The sequence below is a fragment of the Bison bison genome, unplaced genomic scaffold (genome assembly GCF_000754665.1).
Source record: "Bison bison bison isolate TAMUID 2011002044 unplaced genomic scaffold, Bison_UMD1.0 scf7180017864490, whole genome shotgun sequence".
NCBI classification, from domain to species: domain Eukaryota; kingdom Metazoa; phylum Chordata; class Mammalia; order Artiodactyla; family Bovidae; genus Bison; species Bison bison.
In genome coordinates, this window is record NW_011495049.1 from 6,098,149 (window position 1) to 6,118,496 (window position 20,348).

At 44.0% G+C, this 20,348-nt stretch overlaps 1 protein-coding gene across 1 annotated transcript in view; it reads left to right on the forward strand.

Annotated features, from left to right (window-relative positions):
• Positions 1-20,348, forward strand: part of TENM2 (teneurin transmembrane protein 2) — a 1,056,669-nt gene that overhangs the window by 866,236 nt on the left and 170,085 nt on the right. The window contains exon 10 of the mRNA XM_010863352.1: positions 19,014-19,208. Coding sequence (XP_010861654.1) covers positions 19,014-19,208 — 195 coding nt within the window. The remainder of the gene's footprint in view (positions 1-19,013; positions 19,209-20,348) is intronic.

The window sequence follows — 20,348 nt, forward strand, 5'->3', positions numbered from 1 at the left end:
AAGTGAAGTCGCTCAGTTGTGTCCAACTCTTCGTGACCCCATGGACTGCAGCCTACCAGGCTCCTCCGTGCATGGGATTTTCCAGGCAAGGTACTGGAGTGGGGTGCCATTGCCTTCTCCATCATTTCACACCAGTGATCCCCAAATTGGATCCTACTGTATAGCACGTGTGAGCCAGCCTGGCTTCTAGAGAAATTCAAGCCTTGAACATCTCAAGTCCTAAGTTTAGGGTCCTGAAAATAATGCAATTCACTGCTTACACAAGAGGTAGGTGATAAAGTGGGAAACTTGGTAAAAATAGGCGCACAGGTTCAACTCTACCAGCTTCAAGTGGGTAAGCTTAATGATTAGTGCCTGATTTACTTGGGGTCTGTTAAGCCTCCATTTCAAATAGTTTCTTTTTTTTCATAACCACCAATAGTTATTAAGTATTAAAGATGTACCAGGCTTTGTATAAAGTACTTAATGCATACAGTCTTATCCATTCTCATATCAGCAATGTGAGATAAATCCTATTCTAACCACCCTCCCCAATATGTTAAGCTTTTTTTATTAATATTAAAATCATTTTTGTCTTGCAGACAGATTGCATAAATAGTACACAGAGTTCCCAGGGTTCATTCAGCTTCCCCTGATGTCAACGTTTTAAATTACCAAAGTTCAGTTGGTGAAACCAGGAAATTAACATGGATCGATGCTATTGACTAAGTTACAGACTTGTTTCTAATTTTGCCCCTTTTTTCTGGTCCAGATCTCACTTTGTGTTTAGTTGTCATGTCTCTTTAGTGCCCTCCAGTCTACAAGGGCTCCTCAGTCTTTTTTTTTTTTTTCCATGACCTTGAGTGTGTTTTGCAGAGTACTAGTGAGGCATTTCTTAGCTAGCCTCTAGATGTGGGTTTGTCTGATGTTTTCTCATGATTAGATTGAAGTTCTACAGGGACTTGCCTGGCAGTCCAGTGGTTAAGACCTGTGCTTCCACTGCAGGGGGCACAGGTTCGATCCCTGGTTGGGGAACTAAGATCCCATGTGCCGTGCAGTGCAGCAAAAAAAAAAGATTGAGGTTACATAAGATGCTGTGCCTTTCTCAGTGAATTCTATCAAAGATGCACTTCTGGTCTTTGATAAGAAAAGACTCAAATATGGTTCTGTGTGAGGGGGTGTGTGCTTGTGGGTGTGAGCATGTGTATACCTGCCCCTCACCCCTCACACATAAGGCGGAGATGGTAGGGTGGCTCGATCCCATTGGTCCTGTGCAATCTGTTGGTGACGATGACAAATTGCCACTCATGGACAACTTTTGAGCCTAAGAAACTCCTAGGTGTTAGCAGGGAGAGCTCTGGAGCAGACAGGGTGAGTAATCGTGCTAGCCAGTGCAGAGGAGAGAGACAGCCAGTCCCGGGGCTCCTGCCACCCTGAACGGAGCATGCCATCTCCCGGCTGCAGCCCACGATCATGTCCTTTCTTTCTGATAAATGTCTTTAAGAGAACCTGAGCCCAGGTCCTCCTCCATCACAAACTCACATTCCCCTTTGTTCCTGCACTGCCAGCTGTGCCCAGTATGCCTCAGGTCTGCCAGTTTCAGTATTGCAGGCAGCCAGCAGACTCAGGCTCTCCTGCCAGGAGGAGAATTTGCCACATTAGCGGACGAGATTCCCATCACATCCAAGTGGCCAGGTGTGCGTCCAAGTGACAGAAACGCGGGTTTGCTCTCCTGACCTGGCGCAGCGCCTCTTGTGCCCTCAGATATGCAGTGCGGACGGCAGCTCCTTGTCTCCTGATAACCCTGCCAGTCTGCATCAGGCACTCAAAGACATCCTCGCAGTGAGTGAAGAAAGCAGTCGGCATGAACTGCAGGGCAGTCATGCCACAGTCCGCCGCCGAACTGGGGGCTCCGAGGGGCTAGAAGTTCAAGTGGAACTGACCCTCACCCCCAGAAGAACGTATGCGGGTTCTAACACCTCGATCCAAATCAGTTCAGGGGACCAAACTTATTTGTGCATCCAGCAAGTGCCTATCATGTGCCCGCTGTGAGCCAGGCACGCACTAAGTACCAGGCATAAGGTAACAAGCGAGAGTGCCAGCACGTGCCTTCTGGGAGCTTCCCGTCTGATGGATGCACATGATAAGGACATAGGAAATGTAAGCCTAAGTCCGGCGTGCTGGGATGTGGATGCTGAATGCTATTGATGTCATTAAGGAGAAGATAAGAAAGTTCATGAAGCAATAAAGTGTGGATCTATGAAGAGTCAACTCGTTTCAAGGAATGTGGAAAAAATTCCATGGCGGAAGAGTACAGTTGCTGGGGTCCAGCCCCGGTGGAAGCAGGGAATTTGAAGCGGGGACGGCGTCGGCGAGGATCAGGAAACAACTGCTTAATTAAATGTTAATTAAAGATATAAAGAGTAATAGAATAAGGATAGCTCAGTGAGGAAATTCAGTGGAGAAGAGAGGCTGAAATAAGGATAGCTCAGTGAGGAAATTCAGTGGAGAAAAGAGGCTGAATAATTCAGCCAGAAGGTGAGAGAAAGAACGACATGGGGAGACCAAGTTTCCATCAACAAGGCCCGCACTTTATTTTCCAAAGTAGTTTTTATACCTTAAGTTATGCATAGAGGATAATGGGGGAAGGGGTAGAGTCATGCAGTAAGCCAGGCTTTCTTCCTGCAAACTTATCATATGCAAAAGTTTAGGTGATTTGCATCATCTTCTGGCCCAGAGGCCTGTTAACATTTTAAGACCCTTTCTTCAGAAAACTTATTTTTCTCTAAAGGTGACTAGTCAGGCGCCACCCTCCAAAAGCATTAAAGTTGCATTCCTATAGGGCAAAGGTGTGGTGGGCTGTAACAAGAAAAAGAATTAACTCAAGGGTCCAAGATTATAAACATTAAAGCTACTACTTACACCAATTATGTTAATCAATACACTGCCAGGGACACAGCAGGTAAGGGATATGGAAACTTAGCAGCAAACATTGGCCCAACAAGTGAAAAACCCTTCACCAATACAATTTCTAATCAATCTTTTAACTGCTCAAAGGAATCTGTGTTTAGACAGTTTAGAACATCTCCTGCCTCTCACAGTTGGGAGGCTCTGAGCAATCACTTGTGGCCGGAAAAACCTATTCAGGCAGGCTAGAGGACTTCCAAAGGAGTTTGTAGGTTGAAACACTATCACACCCAGGAACTTTATGAACTGGAGCTGTAAGTTAACTTTTTTTTTCAGAGAGAGGTAGTAGGGGACAGCCTGTAAAGTCAGAGGTGTAGGTGAGAGCACAAAGCAGAAAGTAGGCAGACTCTGGTTTTGGGGGTAGATGCTTGAGAATTTCCATGGGGACTCCTGAGGCTCGATCCCACCTTTGCGTATGCCGAGCCTCCTTCCTCATGACCTTTGCCACGGGCGGAGTTCCTCACGCTGGCTCCTGGCGGTGATAGACTTCCAGTTGAGCTATTCCAGATCCTGAAAGATGATGCTGTGAAAGTGCTGCACTCAATATGCAATATGCAATATGCACTCAATATGCAACATGCCGGCTCCCGGCATACAGGAAAGGAGCTACACTGAAGAGTGTCTTCTAGCATAGAATGTCATTAATTTCTTAATGCAGTAAGCAACCTGTTCACATTCAGAGCTTGAGGAGATATGGTGGTTTTTTTTCCTGATGTCTTGCACTGTTCTCCATCAGGTGCCTCTCCTGTCCAGCTAGAATCATGCTTATTATTCAATTATTGTTTAGTTTATGGTTTTTTTCTGTTATTACTAATTCCCTTGCATGACTTTCTCATCACTATACTTGTATGCTATTTGCTGTGGGCTAGATTTTTTTTTTTAATATTTGTACCTATTTACTTTTTTGACTGCTCTGGGTCTTAGTTGCAGCACAAGGGAACTTCCAAGTGGCATGCAGGATATTCTAGTTGCCACACAAGGAATCTTTCAGTTGCAGCATGCAAACTCATAGTTCCAGCATGTGGGGTGTGGGATCTACTTCCCCCACCAGGGATTGAACCCAGGCCCCCTGCTTTGGGAGTGTGGGGTCTTAGCCACTGTACCACCAGGGTCATCCTGGGCTAGATGCTTTTTAACTCTGATTCCTTTTTCTTTCATTGACTTTTGTTTGAAGTCTCACATTGACTTAAGATGCCTCCTTAGCTTGTGCATAAAGCAGTCTTGCCTTTCAGAAAAGATAAGGCTTCTGATGGTGTGGTTTTTGATGTAAGTTTTTCAGGTGGTGTATTTGGTGCTGAACTTAAGGCCCCAACTTGCAGTAGAAATTTAATACAGCAGAGCTTTCCTTGTTCAGTAATAGCAATTAGAAATTACAAGGTCCACTGCTGAATGGCTGTCAGGGGAGGCCCAGAAATGCTGCAACCACAGGAACATAGTCTTCTCTCTGGGAATTGCTCTCTGCTCCTACCAAGTTTCTGTGGGGCCTTGAGAAAAGAGGATGGAAATCTTGCCATTTTTCTCTTCAGTTCAATTCAGTTCAGTCGCTACTGACTCTTTGTGAATCAGTGGACTGCAGCACGCCAGGCCTCCCTGTCCATCACCAACTCCTGGAGTTTACTCAGACTCATCTCCATTGAGTTGGTGATGCCATCCAACCATCTCATCCTCTGTTGTCACTTCTCCTCCCACCTTCAATCTTTCCCATCATCAGGGTCTTTTCCAATGAGACAGCTCTTCGCACCAGGTGGCCAAAGTATTGGAGTTTCAGCTTCAGCATCAGTCCTTCCAATGAATATTCAGGAATGATTTCCTTTAGGATGGACTGGTTGGATTTCCTTGCAGTCCAAGGGACTCTGAAGAGTCTTCTCCAACACCACAGTTCAAAAGCATCAATTCTTTGGTGCTCAGCTTTCTTTAAAGTCCAACTCTCACACCCATACATGATTGACTACTGGAAAAACCATAGCTTTGACTAGATGGACCTTTGTTAGCAAAGTAATGTCTGCTTTTTAATATGCTGTCTAGGTTGGTCATAGCTTTACTTCCAAAGAACAAGCATCTTTTAATTTTATGGCTGCAGTCACCATCTGCAAGTGATTTTGGAGCCCCCAAAAATAAAGTCTACCACTGTTTCCACTGTTTTCCCATCTATTTGCCATGAAGTGATGGGACTGGATGCCATGATCTTAGTTTTCTGAATGTTGAGTTTTAAGCCAACTTTTTCACTCTCCTGTTTCACTTTCATCAAGAGACTCTTTAGTTCTTCACTTTCTGCCATAAGGGTGGTGTCATCTGCATATCTGAGGTTATTGATAGTTGTCCTGGCAATCTTGATTCCAGTTTATGCTTCATCCAGCCCAGTGTTTCTCAAGATATACTCTGCACAGAAGTTAAATAAGCAGGGTGATAATATATAGCCTTGACGTACTCCTTTTCCTATTTGGAACCAGTCTGTTGTTCCATGTCCAGTTCTAACTGTTGCTTCCTGACCTGCATACAGGTTTCTCAAGAGGCAGGTCAGATAGTCTGGTATTCCTGTCTCTTGAAGAATTTCCCACAGTTTATTGTGATCCACACAGTCAAAGGCTTTGACATAGTCAATAAAGCAGAAATTGATGTTTTTCTGGAACTCTTGCTTTTTCGATGATCCAATGGGTGTTGGCAATTTGATCTCTGGTTCCTCTGCCTTATCTAAATCCAGCTTGAACATCTGGAAGTTCACAGTTACATATTGTTGAAACCTGGCTTGGAGAATTTTGAGCATTACTTTACTAGCGTGTGAGATGAGTACAATTGTGCAGTAGTTTGAGCTTTCTTTGGCATTGCCTATCTTTGGGACTGGAATGAAAACTGACCTTTTCCAGTCCTGTGGCCACTGCTGAGTTTTCAAAATTTGCTGGCATATTGAGTGCAGCACTTTCACAGCATCATCTTTTAGGATTTGAAATAGCTCAACTGGAATTCCATCACCTCCACTAGCTTTGTTCATAGTGATGCTTCCTAAGGCCCGCTTGACTTCACATTCTAGGATGTCTGGCTGTACCCACTACCCAGTCCCTCTTGGCCAAGTTCTAGCACTAAAGTCAAATCATTGTCATCATCACTGACATGTATTGAGTGCTTATTGTGTGCAGCTACTGCACTAAACAACTGTATAATTAGCTCAATGAATCATTTATTGTCCTAATTTATAGATGATTATCATCCCCTCCTACAGGCAAGGAAAATGAAACACAGAGCAGTTAAGTAACTCGCTCAAGATCACTCAGCTCATAAGTGGTATTGCCAGGATTCAAACCAAACAATCCGGCCTGAACCCTTAACGTTAGACCAGCCGTGAGATGGATTCACCGAAGATGTGAGTGTAGGAAGATGTGCTTGGCACGCAGTTTGTGTAGCAGATATACACTGGGATTTGGATTTGAAGCCCAGGAAACCCTCAGGAGAGGAAACTAGGATTTCCTAGGTAGAGAGTGGCAAAGCAGGTATTTGAAACTATACCCACTGTAAAAAATTACTTAACCTCTCTAAGCCTTTGTTGTCGAATCCATAATATGGGGGCAATAGCAATATTACCTGATGGATTGCTGTGAGAACTAAAAAGTAAAGGCATGTCAAGCATGTAGAACCATGCTTGACACGTATTGAATGCTCCATAAGTACTACCTAGCATTAATCTTCACAAGCCTTGGAAATCACTGTTATCCAGGAGAAACAGAGACTCAGAGAAAGAAAACGACTTGCCCAAGGTCACACTGCAGGCTAGATGTTGATGCCGTGTCTGGCTGACTTTGAAACTTGTGACCCTATCTTGGTTTTCCTAACTTGGCAGAAAAATCTCCTAAATGAGGAGCAGTGACCCCTCACTTACTCTAAAACCGTCACAGAAACTCAGCTATCTGGCTCTCCTGGCTGGCTTCATCCGCTCACCTGTTTCCCATTTCCCCATCAGTTCCTCCCCCAAGTGGACATCTGCACTCGGGAGGGGAATGATGAGCCCCTTCATCTCCACCAGTGATACAGGGGTCCTCCCCACCACCCCAGAAATGCTCCCCTCGGAGCATCTCTGCCAATCCCCTTTCACAGCTGGCTCACCTGTCTCAGATTCCACCTGTCTTTCCTGGAACAAGCACGGATGTTCCTTTAGACCACCTGTCTTTCACACCTGTCTCCCTCTGCCACCCCACCTCCCTCACAATCCCCTTTAATACAGACTGGCCAGGGGCCATGGCTGCTGCCCACAGGAGTCGTTCCACCGCCCAGTGCAGTTCAAGGCTGAATCCCACCTCTCCTTGTTCCTGTCCTTGACCTGAGAAAACGTGCAGAAATTTCTTGGCGGCAAGGACCCAGGAGATGGAGCTTGAAGCCGGGCCCTTGGTTCAGGCTTTGCAGAAAGTGAGTGTCCACACTCAGCAAAGGCACCTTTGGTAAAGTAGTGTAAGAATCTCTGCCCATATTGAACATGAAGTGAATGCCAGGCCCTGTGCAGAGGGTTTAAACGGAATGATCTTGGGTCATCCCCATTTCAGAACTAAGGAAACTGAGACTCAGAGAAGCTAAGGTACTCACCCAGGCGTGGCTTTAGAGCCCTGCTCATCAGGATCACCGGTTAACTCACAGCTTGCTGGGTTCCCCCCAGAGTTTCTGATTCAGTAGGTCTGGGGTGCTAGCATCAGCCTGGGGAACCTGTTCAATATCCAAACCTCCGGCCCCACACCAGACCCTCTGAATCAGAATCTCATTCTCACAGCATCCCCAGATGACTTGGGCGCACATCCAGGTCTGAGTCTGGATGCCGCTGCCCTTGGACTCTGCCCAGATGGCCCAGAGAGCAGGAGCGGCAATATCTCATTTACCTTCCACTCTCCCCAGCTTGCCAGGCAGGGACAGAGGATGCCTGCTGCCTCCGTTTGGAAGCTGCAGTGCCCTTTCTTTGGTGCCCTCCTGCAGAGCCTTGCCTCCAGAACGTGGACACTCCTGCTGGGTGGTACACCACCAAACAGCAATCTCTCCATCAGCCCTCCCCCGAGTCAAGTTACTTCTGAGGCTAAAAAACTTTTTGTTTCCTTTTAAAACTAGATAAGCAGAGCAGACCGAGAAAGCAGAGGGCCTAACCCTAGGGAAACCTGCTGTAGGAATGAGACGTAGAGAGGTGGGAACATACTCTGGTTTTAGGAAAAAAACGTTCCATATTGGGAGATAAACCAGTCTTTAGAGAGGAGGTCAGCCAGGATGGGTGATGGGAAAGAGCGTTTCCCCCTCCCCTGTCTCTTGGTCTTTTTGTTTGTTGGTGTTTGGCCCCGGTGTGGCATGCAGAATCTTCGGCTCCCCAACCAGGGATGGAACCTCGGCCCCCTGATTGGGAGCGTGGAGTCTTTACCATTGGACTGCCAAGGAAGTCCTTCTTGTCTCTTTATGATGTGATAATCTGGAACAATTTTCTCCTAAAAAAAATGATGATAAATCATACCTATAGATTTCTTACTATGTGCCAGGCATTGTACATAGCACTTCACAGGCATTATCTCATTTCATCCTCTTAAAAACACCACGGGTTAGGTAATCCAACAATTTAGTCCTATTTTGAAGATAAAGAAAATGAGGCTGAAAATAAGGTGTCCAGAGTCACATCACTGGTAAAACCGAAGGGAAATCTTAGCTGTCTAACTCATAAGCCTGCACTGCCTGGTCCTCTTCTATGTACCAGTCAATAAACAGTGAACAAACAGGCCTTCGTGTCTTGGGGGAGCTCCCATGCTTACAGACAACCGGACACCAGTAACTTCCAAGCCCATCTCAATGCCTGAATCACAATAAGAATGAAAAGTTACTTCAGTCTGGATGTGAGCTGCAAAAAAGCTTACTGTGTACTCTGAAAATTTTAAATATTCATTATGTAATTAATGCTGTTCGATCACATATACACACACACACACACAGAAAAACTTAGACGTTTTTTAAGAAAAGCTTAAGCCCTTATCGATTGAGAACTTTTATAACTCTCAAAATGGAGGCATCCCCATATCTCTACAGGTATTTTAAATGAATTGAATTAATCATAGGCTTAAAAGTCTCTTGCGATCTTCGTTAACTTCCCTGGGTTTAATTAAAACATCTGTGCACTTTTAATTTATCGATTCATCCAACTCATATGTCATGTTTTTAACACACCCCAGCATGCTCTGCATCATTTTTAACCCGATTTCCACTTAACTAAAGCAATTAAATTCACCCCGGATTAATTAAAGCATCCATACTTTCGTGCTTAAGTCAGCGTGTGCTGCTTTCCCCACATGGCTCCTGAATGTCAGAGATCTGACACACCTGATGAGTTTTTCGTCCTTCTGGAAATTCTTCCCTGAATCGCTTCCTTACTTATTAATGTGCCTTTTGACAGAACGGGAATGAGGAAGTGGGTGCGCCCGAACTTTGGCCCTCTGAGCCAGAGGCTCTGTCAGAAGCATCCTTGGCTTTCCTGTCTTCACAGGGGCTGCTGGATCTTTCCCCCTAGACTGAAGCCAACTAAAGTGTCTGAGTAATCCAGGCAGGAAGGCGGGGGGCGGCTCCGGTCAGAGACTATCGTCGTGAGGAGACTGGCCGGTCATGTTTGCATCTATACTTCTGTCATGGCTTCTTAGTTCTGCTTTCCATCCTCCTCACTCTTCCTGCAAAAACGGTCCTTTCTTGTCCCACCCATTTCATAGGAAGGGAAAACTGAGGCACCAAGGTCAACAGGCTTCTCAGCTGGGCATGGTGAGCCAGGGAGCTATTCAGATGGGAGCAAATGAGCCCCCTGGAAGCTAGTTTGAACTTCTGCCCCCCATCCACTGTGACAGAGCCCGTTTCCCCTCAGCTGTGGCAGCATTGGAGGTTATGTATTTTCAATTTTTAAAAATTTTTTTTATTGAGAGTTGTATTAATTTCCGCTATACAGCAAAGTAATTCAGTTATATGTATATACATTTTTTTATACTCTTTTCCATTATGGTTAATCATAGGATATTGAGTATAGTTTCTCTGTGCTGTATGGTAGGACCTTGTCTTTTATCCATTCTACATATAAAAGTTATAGATTTCTTTAATCTGATAAGTCAAAGATTATTTCTCATTTTTATCTATATTTATTTAATTGTTAGTGAAGTTGAGAACTTTTCATACTTTTATTGGCGATTTTTTTTTTTTTTTTCATTGCACTGAGTCTTCGTTGCTGAGCCTGGGCTTTGTCTAGCTGTGGAGAGTTGGGGCTACTCTTCATTGCAGCACATGGGCCTCTCGTCGTGCTGGCTTCTCTTATTGTGGAGCACAGGCTCTTGGCACAAGGGCTTCAGTAGTTGTAGCACACAGGTTCCGTAGTGGCAGTTCCTGGGCTCTAGACCACACGCTCAGTAGTCGTTGCCCACAGGCTTAGTTGCTCTGTGGCATGTGGGATCTTCCTGGAACAGGGATCAAACCTGTATCCGCTACTTTAGCAGATGGATTCTTAGCCACTGCACCACCAGGGAAATCCTTATTGGCAGTTTATGTTTATATTTATCTGTCCTTTGCCCAGGTTTTCATTTGTTTGTCTCTTTTTATTGATTTGTAAGAGTTCCTTTTGTATTTCATATGCCAAGCTTTATTCTGTAAAATGTTAGAAAATGTATTTCCCCAGTGTTTCCTCAGTTGTCGTGTTATTCAGTTGCAACTCTTTGCAACCCCATGGACTGCAGCACACCAGGCTTCCATGTCCTTCACCATCTCCCAGAGCCTGCTCAAACTCATGTCGAATGAATCAGTGATGCCATCCAACCGTCTCATCCTCTGCCCTTCTCCTCCTGCCCTCAGTCTTTCCCAGAATCAGGGTCTTTTCCAGTGAGTTGGCTCTTAGCCTCAGGTGGCCAAAGTATTGGAATTTCAGCATCAGCACCAGTCCTTCCAATGAATATTTGGGGTTGATTCACTTTAGGATGGACTGGTTTGATCTCCTTGCGGTCCAAGGGACTCTCAAGAGTCTTCTCCAACACCACAGTTCAAAAGCGTCAATTCTGCAGCACTCAGCTTTCTTTACAGTCCAACTCTCACATCCATACATGACTACTGGAAAAACCATAGCTTTGACTAGATGGACCTTTGCTGGCCAAGTGATGGCTCTGCTTTTTAATACACTGTCTAGGTTTATCATAGCTTTTTTTCCAAGGAGCAACCGTCTTCTAATTTTATGACTACAGTCACCATCCGCAGTGATTTTGGAGCCCCAGAAAATAAAGTCAGTCACTGTTTCCATTGTTTCCCCACCTGTTTGCCATGAAGTGATTGAACCGAATGCCATGACCTTAGTTTTTTGAATGTTGAGTTTTAAGCCAGCTTTTTCACTCTCTTCTTTCACCTTCATCAAGAGGCTCTTTAATCCCTCTTCACTTTCTCCCATAGGGTGGTGTTATTTGCATATCTGAAGTTATTGATATTTCTCCCAGAAATCTTGATTCCAGCTTGTGCTTCATCCAGCCCAGAATTCCACATGATGTACTCTGCATATAAGTTAAATAAGCAGGGTGACAATATACAGCCTTGACGTACTCTTTTCCCAACTTGGAACTGGTCCATTGTTCCTTATCTGGTTCTATCACTTCTTGACTTCCATACAGGTTTCTCAGGAGACATCTTTTTAAGAATTTTCCACAGTTTGTTGTGATCCACACACTCAAAGGCTTTAGTGTAGTCAATGATGCAGAAGTAGATGTTTTTCTGGAATTTTCTTGCTTTTTCTATGATACAACAGATATTGGCAATTTGATCTCTGGTTCCTCTGCCTTTTCTAAACCCAGCTTGTACATCTGGAAGTTCTCAGTTCATGTATTGTTGAATCCTAGCTCAAAGGATTTTGAACATTACCTTGCTAGCATGTGAAATGAGCACAATTGTGTGTTAGTTTGAACATTTTTTTGGCATTGCCTTTCTTTGAGATTGGAATGAAACCTAACCTTTTCCAGTCCTGTGGCCACACTGAGTTTTCCAAATTTGGTGGCATATTGAGTGCAGCACTTTCACAGTGTCATCTTTTAGGATTTGAAATAGCTCAACTGGAATTCCATCACCTCCACTAGGTTTGTTCATAGTGATGCTTCTAAGGCTCACTTGACCTCACATTCCAGGATGTCTGGCTGTAGATGAGTGACCACATCATCATGGTTACCTAGGTCATTAAGACCTTTTTGGTATAGTTTTTCTGTGTATTCTTGCCACCTCTTCTTAATCTCTTCTGCTCCTGTTAGGTCGATACTATTCCTGTCCTTTACTGTGCCCATCTTTGCATAAAATTTTCCCTTGGTATCTCCAGTTTTCTTAAAGAGACCTCTAGTTGTTCCCATTCTATTGTTTCCCTCTATTTCTTTGCATTGTTCACTTAAGAAGGCTTTCTTATCTCTTCTCGCTATTCTTTGGAACTCTGCATTCATATCAGTGTACTTTTCTCAAAGCTGATCTTCTTGGTCCCTTGAATTTATCTTTTTTATATATCCCATTCACAAGAAAATAAAATTAGTCTTCAGTATTTTTTCAAATACTGTGTCGGTCTTTTTTCTTATTTGGATCTTTAATCTGTATCAAATTTATGGCGTGTAATAGAGGTCAGACTTTATTGACTATCAAATAGATTGTCACCTGCAGGAGCCCAGAAATAATGGAAACTTGCCTTTCCTGACTTCAGCTCAGCACCAAACTGTGTCCACAATCTCTAAAGACAACGGGACACCTCTTTTGGTTTCAATGACACTGAACTTTGTCTCACCTCCATGACCCAAAATATTAATATTACATCCTTAATTGCCTCAGAGGACTCGAGGCATCTTTATTTCTCTGTCCTTTTTTCCTACCACCTAAGCCAGCTACTCGCGTATATTAGGTTGTTCGTAAGTGTTTATTGACTAACTGGGATGTGAGGCAACCAGTTGTTAGTACAGTTTTGACAATTGCTTGGAGTCCTAGGCTCAAGTAGTCTCCAGTCTTTTTTCCAGAGAAATGTTCAATCAGATTTCATATCAATTTTAAAAGACACATTATTTGTTTTTTCAAATTTAAGTCTAATTGGTTTACCATGTTATGTGAATTTCTGCTGTACAACAAAGCGACTCATTTATACATTCTTTTTCATATTCTTTTCCACTATGGTCTATCATAGGACATTGAATATAGATACATGTGTTATGTCCAATAGGACCTTGGTGCTTATCCATTCTGTATATAATAGTCTGCATCTGCTGATCCCAAGCTCCCAGTCCTTCCCTTCCCCACCCACCCCCTTGGCACCCACAAGTCTGTTTCTGATTTGTAAATAAGTTTATCTGTGTTGTATTTTAGACTCCACATGTAAGTGGCATCATGTGGTATTTGTCTTTCTCTTTCTGACTTACTTCACTGAGTATAATAATCTCTAGGTCCATCCTGCTGTGAATGGCATTAATTCATTCTTTTTTATGGCTGAGTAGTGTTCTGTTGTATATATGTATATATTGTATATGTGTATGCGTGTCTATCTTTATCCATTCATCTGTTGATGGCATTTCGGTTGTCTCCATGTCTTGACTCTAGTAAATAGCGCTAGCGCTGCCATGGACATTGGGGCGCGTGTACCTTTTCAAATTGTAGTTTTGTCTGGATATATGCCCAGGGATGGAATTGCAGAACCATATGGAACCCTGTTTTTAAAAAGACACTTTATTTGAAAAATCCCTCCAACATCTAGCCCAGCCCGCAGATGCCTCGTCAAGATGTAGGCGTGCTCCCTGTGTGTCTGGCTGACTGGCCCTCTTCAACCCCCTCTGTCTTCTCTCCAGCTGCTCGCTGTACTGCAAGCCCCAAAGAAATGGCACCCATTTCACTTAAAGCAGCAGACATGCCTGACTTGTCCTGTTACTTCCCAATGAGTAAATAACATGGATAATTCATTTCATCCGTTATGGAGAACTTTAGGGCGGCGAGGGGAAAGCTCCAGCTTGATCACTAAAATGAGTTTTACACCATTTAGGTGAATCTAAATTGTGTCATAATTTTGTCATCAGCCTGTAACTTTTCAGTCATTAGTGGCAGCAGTAATTTATTTTTCTTCTGAGAAAAGTCTTAGAGCTTCCATTTACTAGATTTACTAAAACAGAAATAGCCACTTTGTGCAAATGTTTTAATTAATTTTAAATAGAAGCTTGGATGTATAGTACCATGCTCCTTTAAAGCCTTAGGAAGAAGGAAGAGAGACTGGAAATAAAACTTTCCACTGTGGTTCCAGAACCACCTCCCACCCACAAGCAGGGGAAGAACGAGATGAGATCTTTCTGTTAGTATTATTTGGAGCTGTGGTGGCGGTGGTGGTATGTGTGCCTTTGAGACCTGGGAGTCAGTTTGGTCACTCAGTTTGGAATGTCACAGGGAACATCGATTGATTTCTACGCCAGGTGTCAGCTACTGTTTTGAGTCCTCAAAGATCTTCGCACACGTACTGCTCCCAGCGACTCAAAGAGACGGGTTTTTTGTGGGGAGTGTGGGTCTCAGAGAAGTTTGGTAATCTTGTCAAAATCCCACAGCTGGTAAGTGATGGGTGAGGATTTGAACCCACGTCTTTCTGGCAGCAAAACCCTTGTTCTTTCCACTTAACTGTTCCATATCACTTGCAGGCAGGTGGAGCAGAAATATTTGTCCTATAACTTGCTATAAAAAAAAATCTTGTAGAATTAGTGAGAGTAAAACTAGTAAGAAAAGTTATTAATGCAGAAGGAGGTCCCTACTTCATGTGCAGCCTTCCAGGTGAGGATCAGGCTGAGCCTTCCATACTGGGGTGCTCTGGGTTGAATTATGTCTGAGGATGAGTCAGTTACCCTGAGGGAAGGAGTTCTCTCTGATGCAGGTCAACAGTGGCTACCAGAGGGGGCTCATCTGGCATTTGCACTCTGTCCCATGGCAAACGGGTTATTAGAGAGCTTCATGCTTCTTTAGCCTGCCTTCTATTTTTTTTTTTTTTTCATGTAACATCAGTGGAGCCTGTCAAGTGTCCTGCTTTCTGAAGAACATCACAGTGTTTTGCATTTTTTACCACCCTCCTGGTGAGCATGCAGCAAACATGTTGAAGGAAGGCTGCTTTTAGAATGTAGAGAACTCTCTGACCTGACTGTTCTCCCTTTTTTTCTCCCTGAGAAATGTAAGTAGGTCACATTTTAAACCAGGCACCTGGTTTTAAATAAATCCATGCTTACATTCTAGAGAATCCAATGTTTTTTCACCACCTTAGAGTTTTTGCAAAAGAGAAGCTGTTTCAATATGAAATAAGAAAATAATCCTAACTTTATTTTTCAATTGATAAAGACAATAATTTTTTCCTCTTTGCTTCTTACCCTCTTCCACCTTTGGGGTGGAAGGAATGTCCAGTGGAAGCCCATTGGTGGTGATTTAATGTAACTTTCTCTGCCATCCAGAACTAGTCTAATATATAACCCTCAGGTCAGAAACAGCCCTTGGAAGCTCATCCCACTAGATACTCACACTTCTCACTTTTTTCCCTCTTGAGTGTGCATGGGTGGCGGGGGGTAAGAAATGGTGCTTATTCAAGTTTTCCCACCAGGAGATATCTTCAGTGTTACCTAGATCAGAAAGGGCAACTGAGTTTTCTCTTGTCCGCCTGCTCCCAAGTCCCAGCCAGGGCCGTTACCTTGAAGGTTTTCAGGCTTTTTCTAGACTCGGGAGAGCAAAATGCTTTGATTCGTCTCTGCAGAGGTGCAGGAAGGGAGAATAGTGGCCCATGGGCACTCAACGGCCATCCCTGACCTAGAGCTTAGCGTGAGTGTATCCTGGGGCACTGACATGGAACCAGTGTACTTTGTCCTGGAAGCCCTCTGCAAACTTTGAGAAAGCCCATCATTTCTCATACTTGTTCATATTAACACAGTCTCTAATTTTGAATCTTGGGTTCCCTGATTTAAAACTCTTCCCTCTACTCTCTCTCAGACAGTCAGCATGGGTAGAAACTCTATGGGTCTCTCCACTCAAGTCTCTTGGAATAGAAGGCAAGTTCTCAATATTTAGAGAGATTTTATCTAAATTTAACATGTAACTTTGATGTTCTCACTTTTGAACTCATTCTTCTTTTCTGGTATTAATAGAGTCATAAGGATAAGAATTCTACTGGAAATGGCCATTTTTTTTTTCACTTATTCTACTACAAAGCATTTGTTGGGCAGGGGAGGAAATAACCCCTCCATCATATGTCAACTGTTGAGATGTTTTTGTTTCACATCAGTTTATAATTAAGGTCAATTACCATCAACACACCCTTCCCCAGAAAAAAGGCATTGTATGTACAACATGAGGTCCACTGTAGAAATTGTTTTTTCCACACCTTTCATAAATGGCCATGTAGTGCTTGCCCACACCCCCACAACTTGGGAATCCCTGAATGAATCAAGAACATAATAGAAATATTTACTCAAGCAAGCTAACACTGATGAATGTAGCACTAGAAGGAAATCAACACTGATAACCACAATCTTGTCCTTCTGTAGTTTACTATATCTTTGGGAAATTAAACACTCACAGAAGGAGAATGAATTACTATAAAAAATAAACAACATGACAACAAAGGGGGATTGATAAGGTGGGTGGGGCCATTATTATGGAGTGATCTAATTAGATAATGGAATCACATCAGGGGATGGGGAGACCATTCCAGTTGTACACACATATGTGACTGCAGAATTCTTGGAGCCACGGCATCACAAATCGCAGGTAAACCAGGAATCACTAAAAATACCTCTGTAGGTCATTTGTGAAGGTCTCTGGATGCCAGTTCCATAACCTGGAACAGTGTCCTCATTTTAGGCTCACACTAAAAGCCAGGTTCTTCTAAGAGATTCTTGTCCACAGAAGTAGATATAATGATATGGTCATCGGATTAAATCCACCCATTTCTGTCCATTTTAGTTCACTGATTCCTAAGATGTCGATACATTCACTCTTGCCATCTCCTGCTTGACCACATCCAATTTACCTTGATTCATAGACCTGACATTCCAAGTTCCTATGCAATATTGTTCCTTATGGCATTGGACTTTACTTTTAGCACCAGGCACATCCTCAACTGGGCGTCATTTCCACTTTGGCATCTTCATTTCCACTGAAGCATCTTCATTCTTTTTGGAGCCATTAGTAATTGCCCTCCACTCTTCCCCAGTAGCATATCGCACACCTTCTGACTTGGGGGGCTCATCTTCTGGTGTCATATCTTTTTGCCTTTTTATACTATTCATGGGGTTCTCGCAGCAAGAATAGTGGAGTAGTTTGCCATTCCCTCCTCTAGAAGGCAAAAGAAGAAGGGGGTGGCAAAGAATGAGATGGTTAGATAGTGTCACCAGTTCAATGGACATGAATTTGAGCAAACTCCTGGAGATAGTGAAGGACAAGGAAGCCTGGCATGCTGCAGTCCACGGGGTCACGAAGAGTCGGACACGACTTAATGACTGAACAACAGAAGGCAGGTTGGAAATTCAGATTCTTTACAAACTGATCCTGAAGTGCAAAGCCCAAAGCCTGAAGTTGACCACTAAAATCCCACTCTTAATGACCTCCAAAGGAACAGTATCAGCATAATTGAAGCCAAACTGGTGAGAATTGTTGATAATTCATACCAGGCCATCCCCTCTGATTGTCAGCCTTCTTCCTCTCAACAGATGAAAGAGGGTCCCTGCTAGAGAACTGCTAGAGATTTCCTGTCTTTAGCCTGCCCTCCAGTCCTTTTTTTTTTTTTTTTTAAGGCCAGGCATCTTTCCTCTTTATTCTTTATCACACATTACCCTTTGGGGTCGGCAGTTATTTCTTTGTGGTCTAGATAAGGAAAGTGAAGCATAGAGAGGTTGTGTCTCAACACTGGCCCATCCCCTTCCTTTTTAATGAACATAAACTTACCAGGAATAGCAGTTGACTAATCTGAAGGTACAGAGAAGGCAATGGCAGCCCACTCTGGTACTCTTGCCTGGAAAATCCCATGGGCGGAGGAGCCTGGTGGGCTACAGTCCATGGGGTCGCAAAGAGTCGGACACGACTGAGCGACTTCACTTTCACTTTTCACTTTCATGCATTGGAGAAGGCAATGGCACCCCACTCCAGTACTCTTGCCTGGAAAATCCCATGGGCGGAGGAGCCTGGTGGGCTACAGTCCATGGGGTCGCAAAGAGTCGGACACGACTGAGCGACTTCACTTTCACTTTTCACTTTCATGCACTGGAGAAGGAAATGACAACCCACTCCAGTGTTCTTGCCTGGAGAATCCCAGGGACAGAGGAGCCTGGTGGGCTGCCGTCTATGGGGTCACACAGGGTCAGACACGACTGAAGCGACTTAGCAGCAGCAGCAATCTGAAGGTAAAATATTCAGCAAAATGGATCCCGATCCCCCTTACCAACAACAGCAACAATACTTGCTTGTCCTTGGGTCTTAGTTAAGGGCACAGCTTAAGAGGTGAGGCAACCTGATTTCCCATGGGGCCCCCTACTGTTGAGTTTTGTGATTTCAGCAAAGTTCTTTCCCCAGTCTGAGCTTCCCCTATAAAATGGGATTGTGATTCTAACTCCACCTCACTGGGTGGTAATGACGATTCAGCAGTAAATTGTACCTAAAGCATCTTATGCCATGCCCAGAATATAATAAGCATTCAGTTGATGGTAACTGCTTTTATTAGTAGCATTTTAAAATTAATTTTTATTGGAGTATAGTTGACTTACAATGTTCTATTAGTTTCTGCTGTACAGCAAAGTGAATCAGTTATACATATGTCCACTCATGTTTAGATTTTTTTCCCATGTAGATCATTACAGAGTATTGAGTAGAGTCCCCTGTGCTATACGGCAGGTTCTTATTAGTGATCATTAGTAGCATTTCTGTGGTGGTGGTGATTGTTTATTTGAAAATTGCTCTGCCAAGTCCATGGCCCAAGTCCCCAGCCCAGAGCAGTACAGGCAGAGCTGAGATGCCCAGTGGGCTCTGCCTTCTTAGACTGACACAGTTCTTCAAGCTCTGGACCCCCTGACCTGGTGCTCTGTCTTCGCTCTTTGCAGCCGCCTGCCCCGTGCTGTGCAGCGGGAATGGACAGTACTCTAAAGGGACGTGCCAGTGCTACAGCGGCTGGAAAGGCGCAGAGTGCGACGTGCCCTTGAATCAGTGCATTGATCCTTCCTGCGGGGGCCACGGCTCCTGCATTGATGGCAACTGCGTCTGCTCAGCCGGCTACAAGGGCGAGCACTGCGAGGAAGGTAAGCCCAAGGGCTGGGCTGGTGTCTGCAGGTCTGGACCTATGCTGATGAGCCTAGTCCTGGCTCCCTGTTTTGCAAAGGAAAGAAACATTTTACATTTCAAACCCCTCAGCTTCCATGGACTTCTTAAATTGTAGAACTTTAGAGAGTGAGCTTAAGGGTGGCTCTGAAAGGCATGGTCTGTTTTCCCCTTCTTTATGATAATTAGCTCCTTTTCTCTTTCTCCTTTGTTTTTCTGTCTTCTCTCTCCCTCTACTTCCTTCCCTTCCTGCTCTTTCATTTCCTTTTCCTTCCTTGCCCTTCCCCTCTTCTCTTTTCTTCTGCTTTATTTAAAGCTCTCTACATTGAGAATTATGCTATGCATTAAGAACAAACAAGAATCCTTAATTCTCCTCCCTTCCCCAAAGCTTTAAAAAAAAAAAACAAAACTGTTCCTGGTAATCTCAGATACGTATATGTCTGTGTAAATATTTCTGCCAAAATTCATATTCATAAAAGACAGTCAGGCTTGAGAGACAGTGGGTACCCATGTCATTTAGAGACACCATGTAGAGCAAACGATCCTGGTTACCTACAGTCACAGAGACAGAGGAGAGAGGGTGTGCAGTGAGAAAGCTGGGATTTGATGAGTCCTGAGGAGCTCACTCTATGCTTTGAAGTGGCCTCTAGCACATGGCGGGGGAGAGGGGAAATCAGAGGATGTAATCAGCTAAATCCAGTTTGACGAAACATGATCAGAGATCAGGCTTAGAGATTGAAAAAGGGAGGTCTGGAGGAGACAATGCAGGAATACAGGTAAAGAGCTCCCCTCTGGAGGTGTTCAGAAACAAGCTCTAAGTCGTCCTCGTTACTCCAGTTGGTGCTTCTAAAAGTCATTTGGTAGCCAAGTGTTGGGACCTGTATGGCAATGGAACTCAGCCAAGCTGCCTGTCAGCCTTCCCCTCTGTGTTTGCCCTTCCAGACTATGGGCTCTAGTTGGCCACCTATTGCGTCTTCCCATATAAAGAATCAACCCCAAGTGGTAGGAAGGTAAAAAACCCTTCTTCTCAGAACCTCACCTGCTCCTCAGCCTTTGCATTGGAAGTCTTCAGCATCTTTCCACTCAGTCCATCTCCCAGCAAAATGTCCCCATGCAACCCA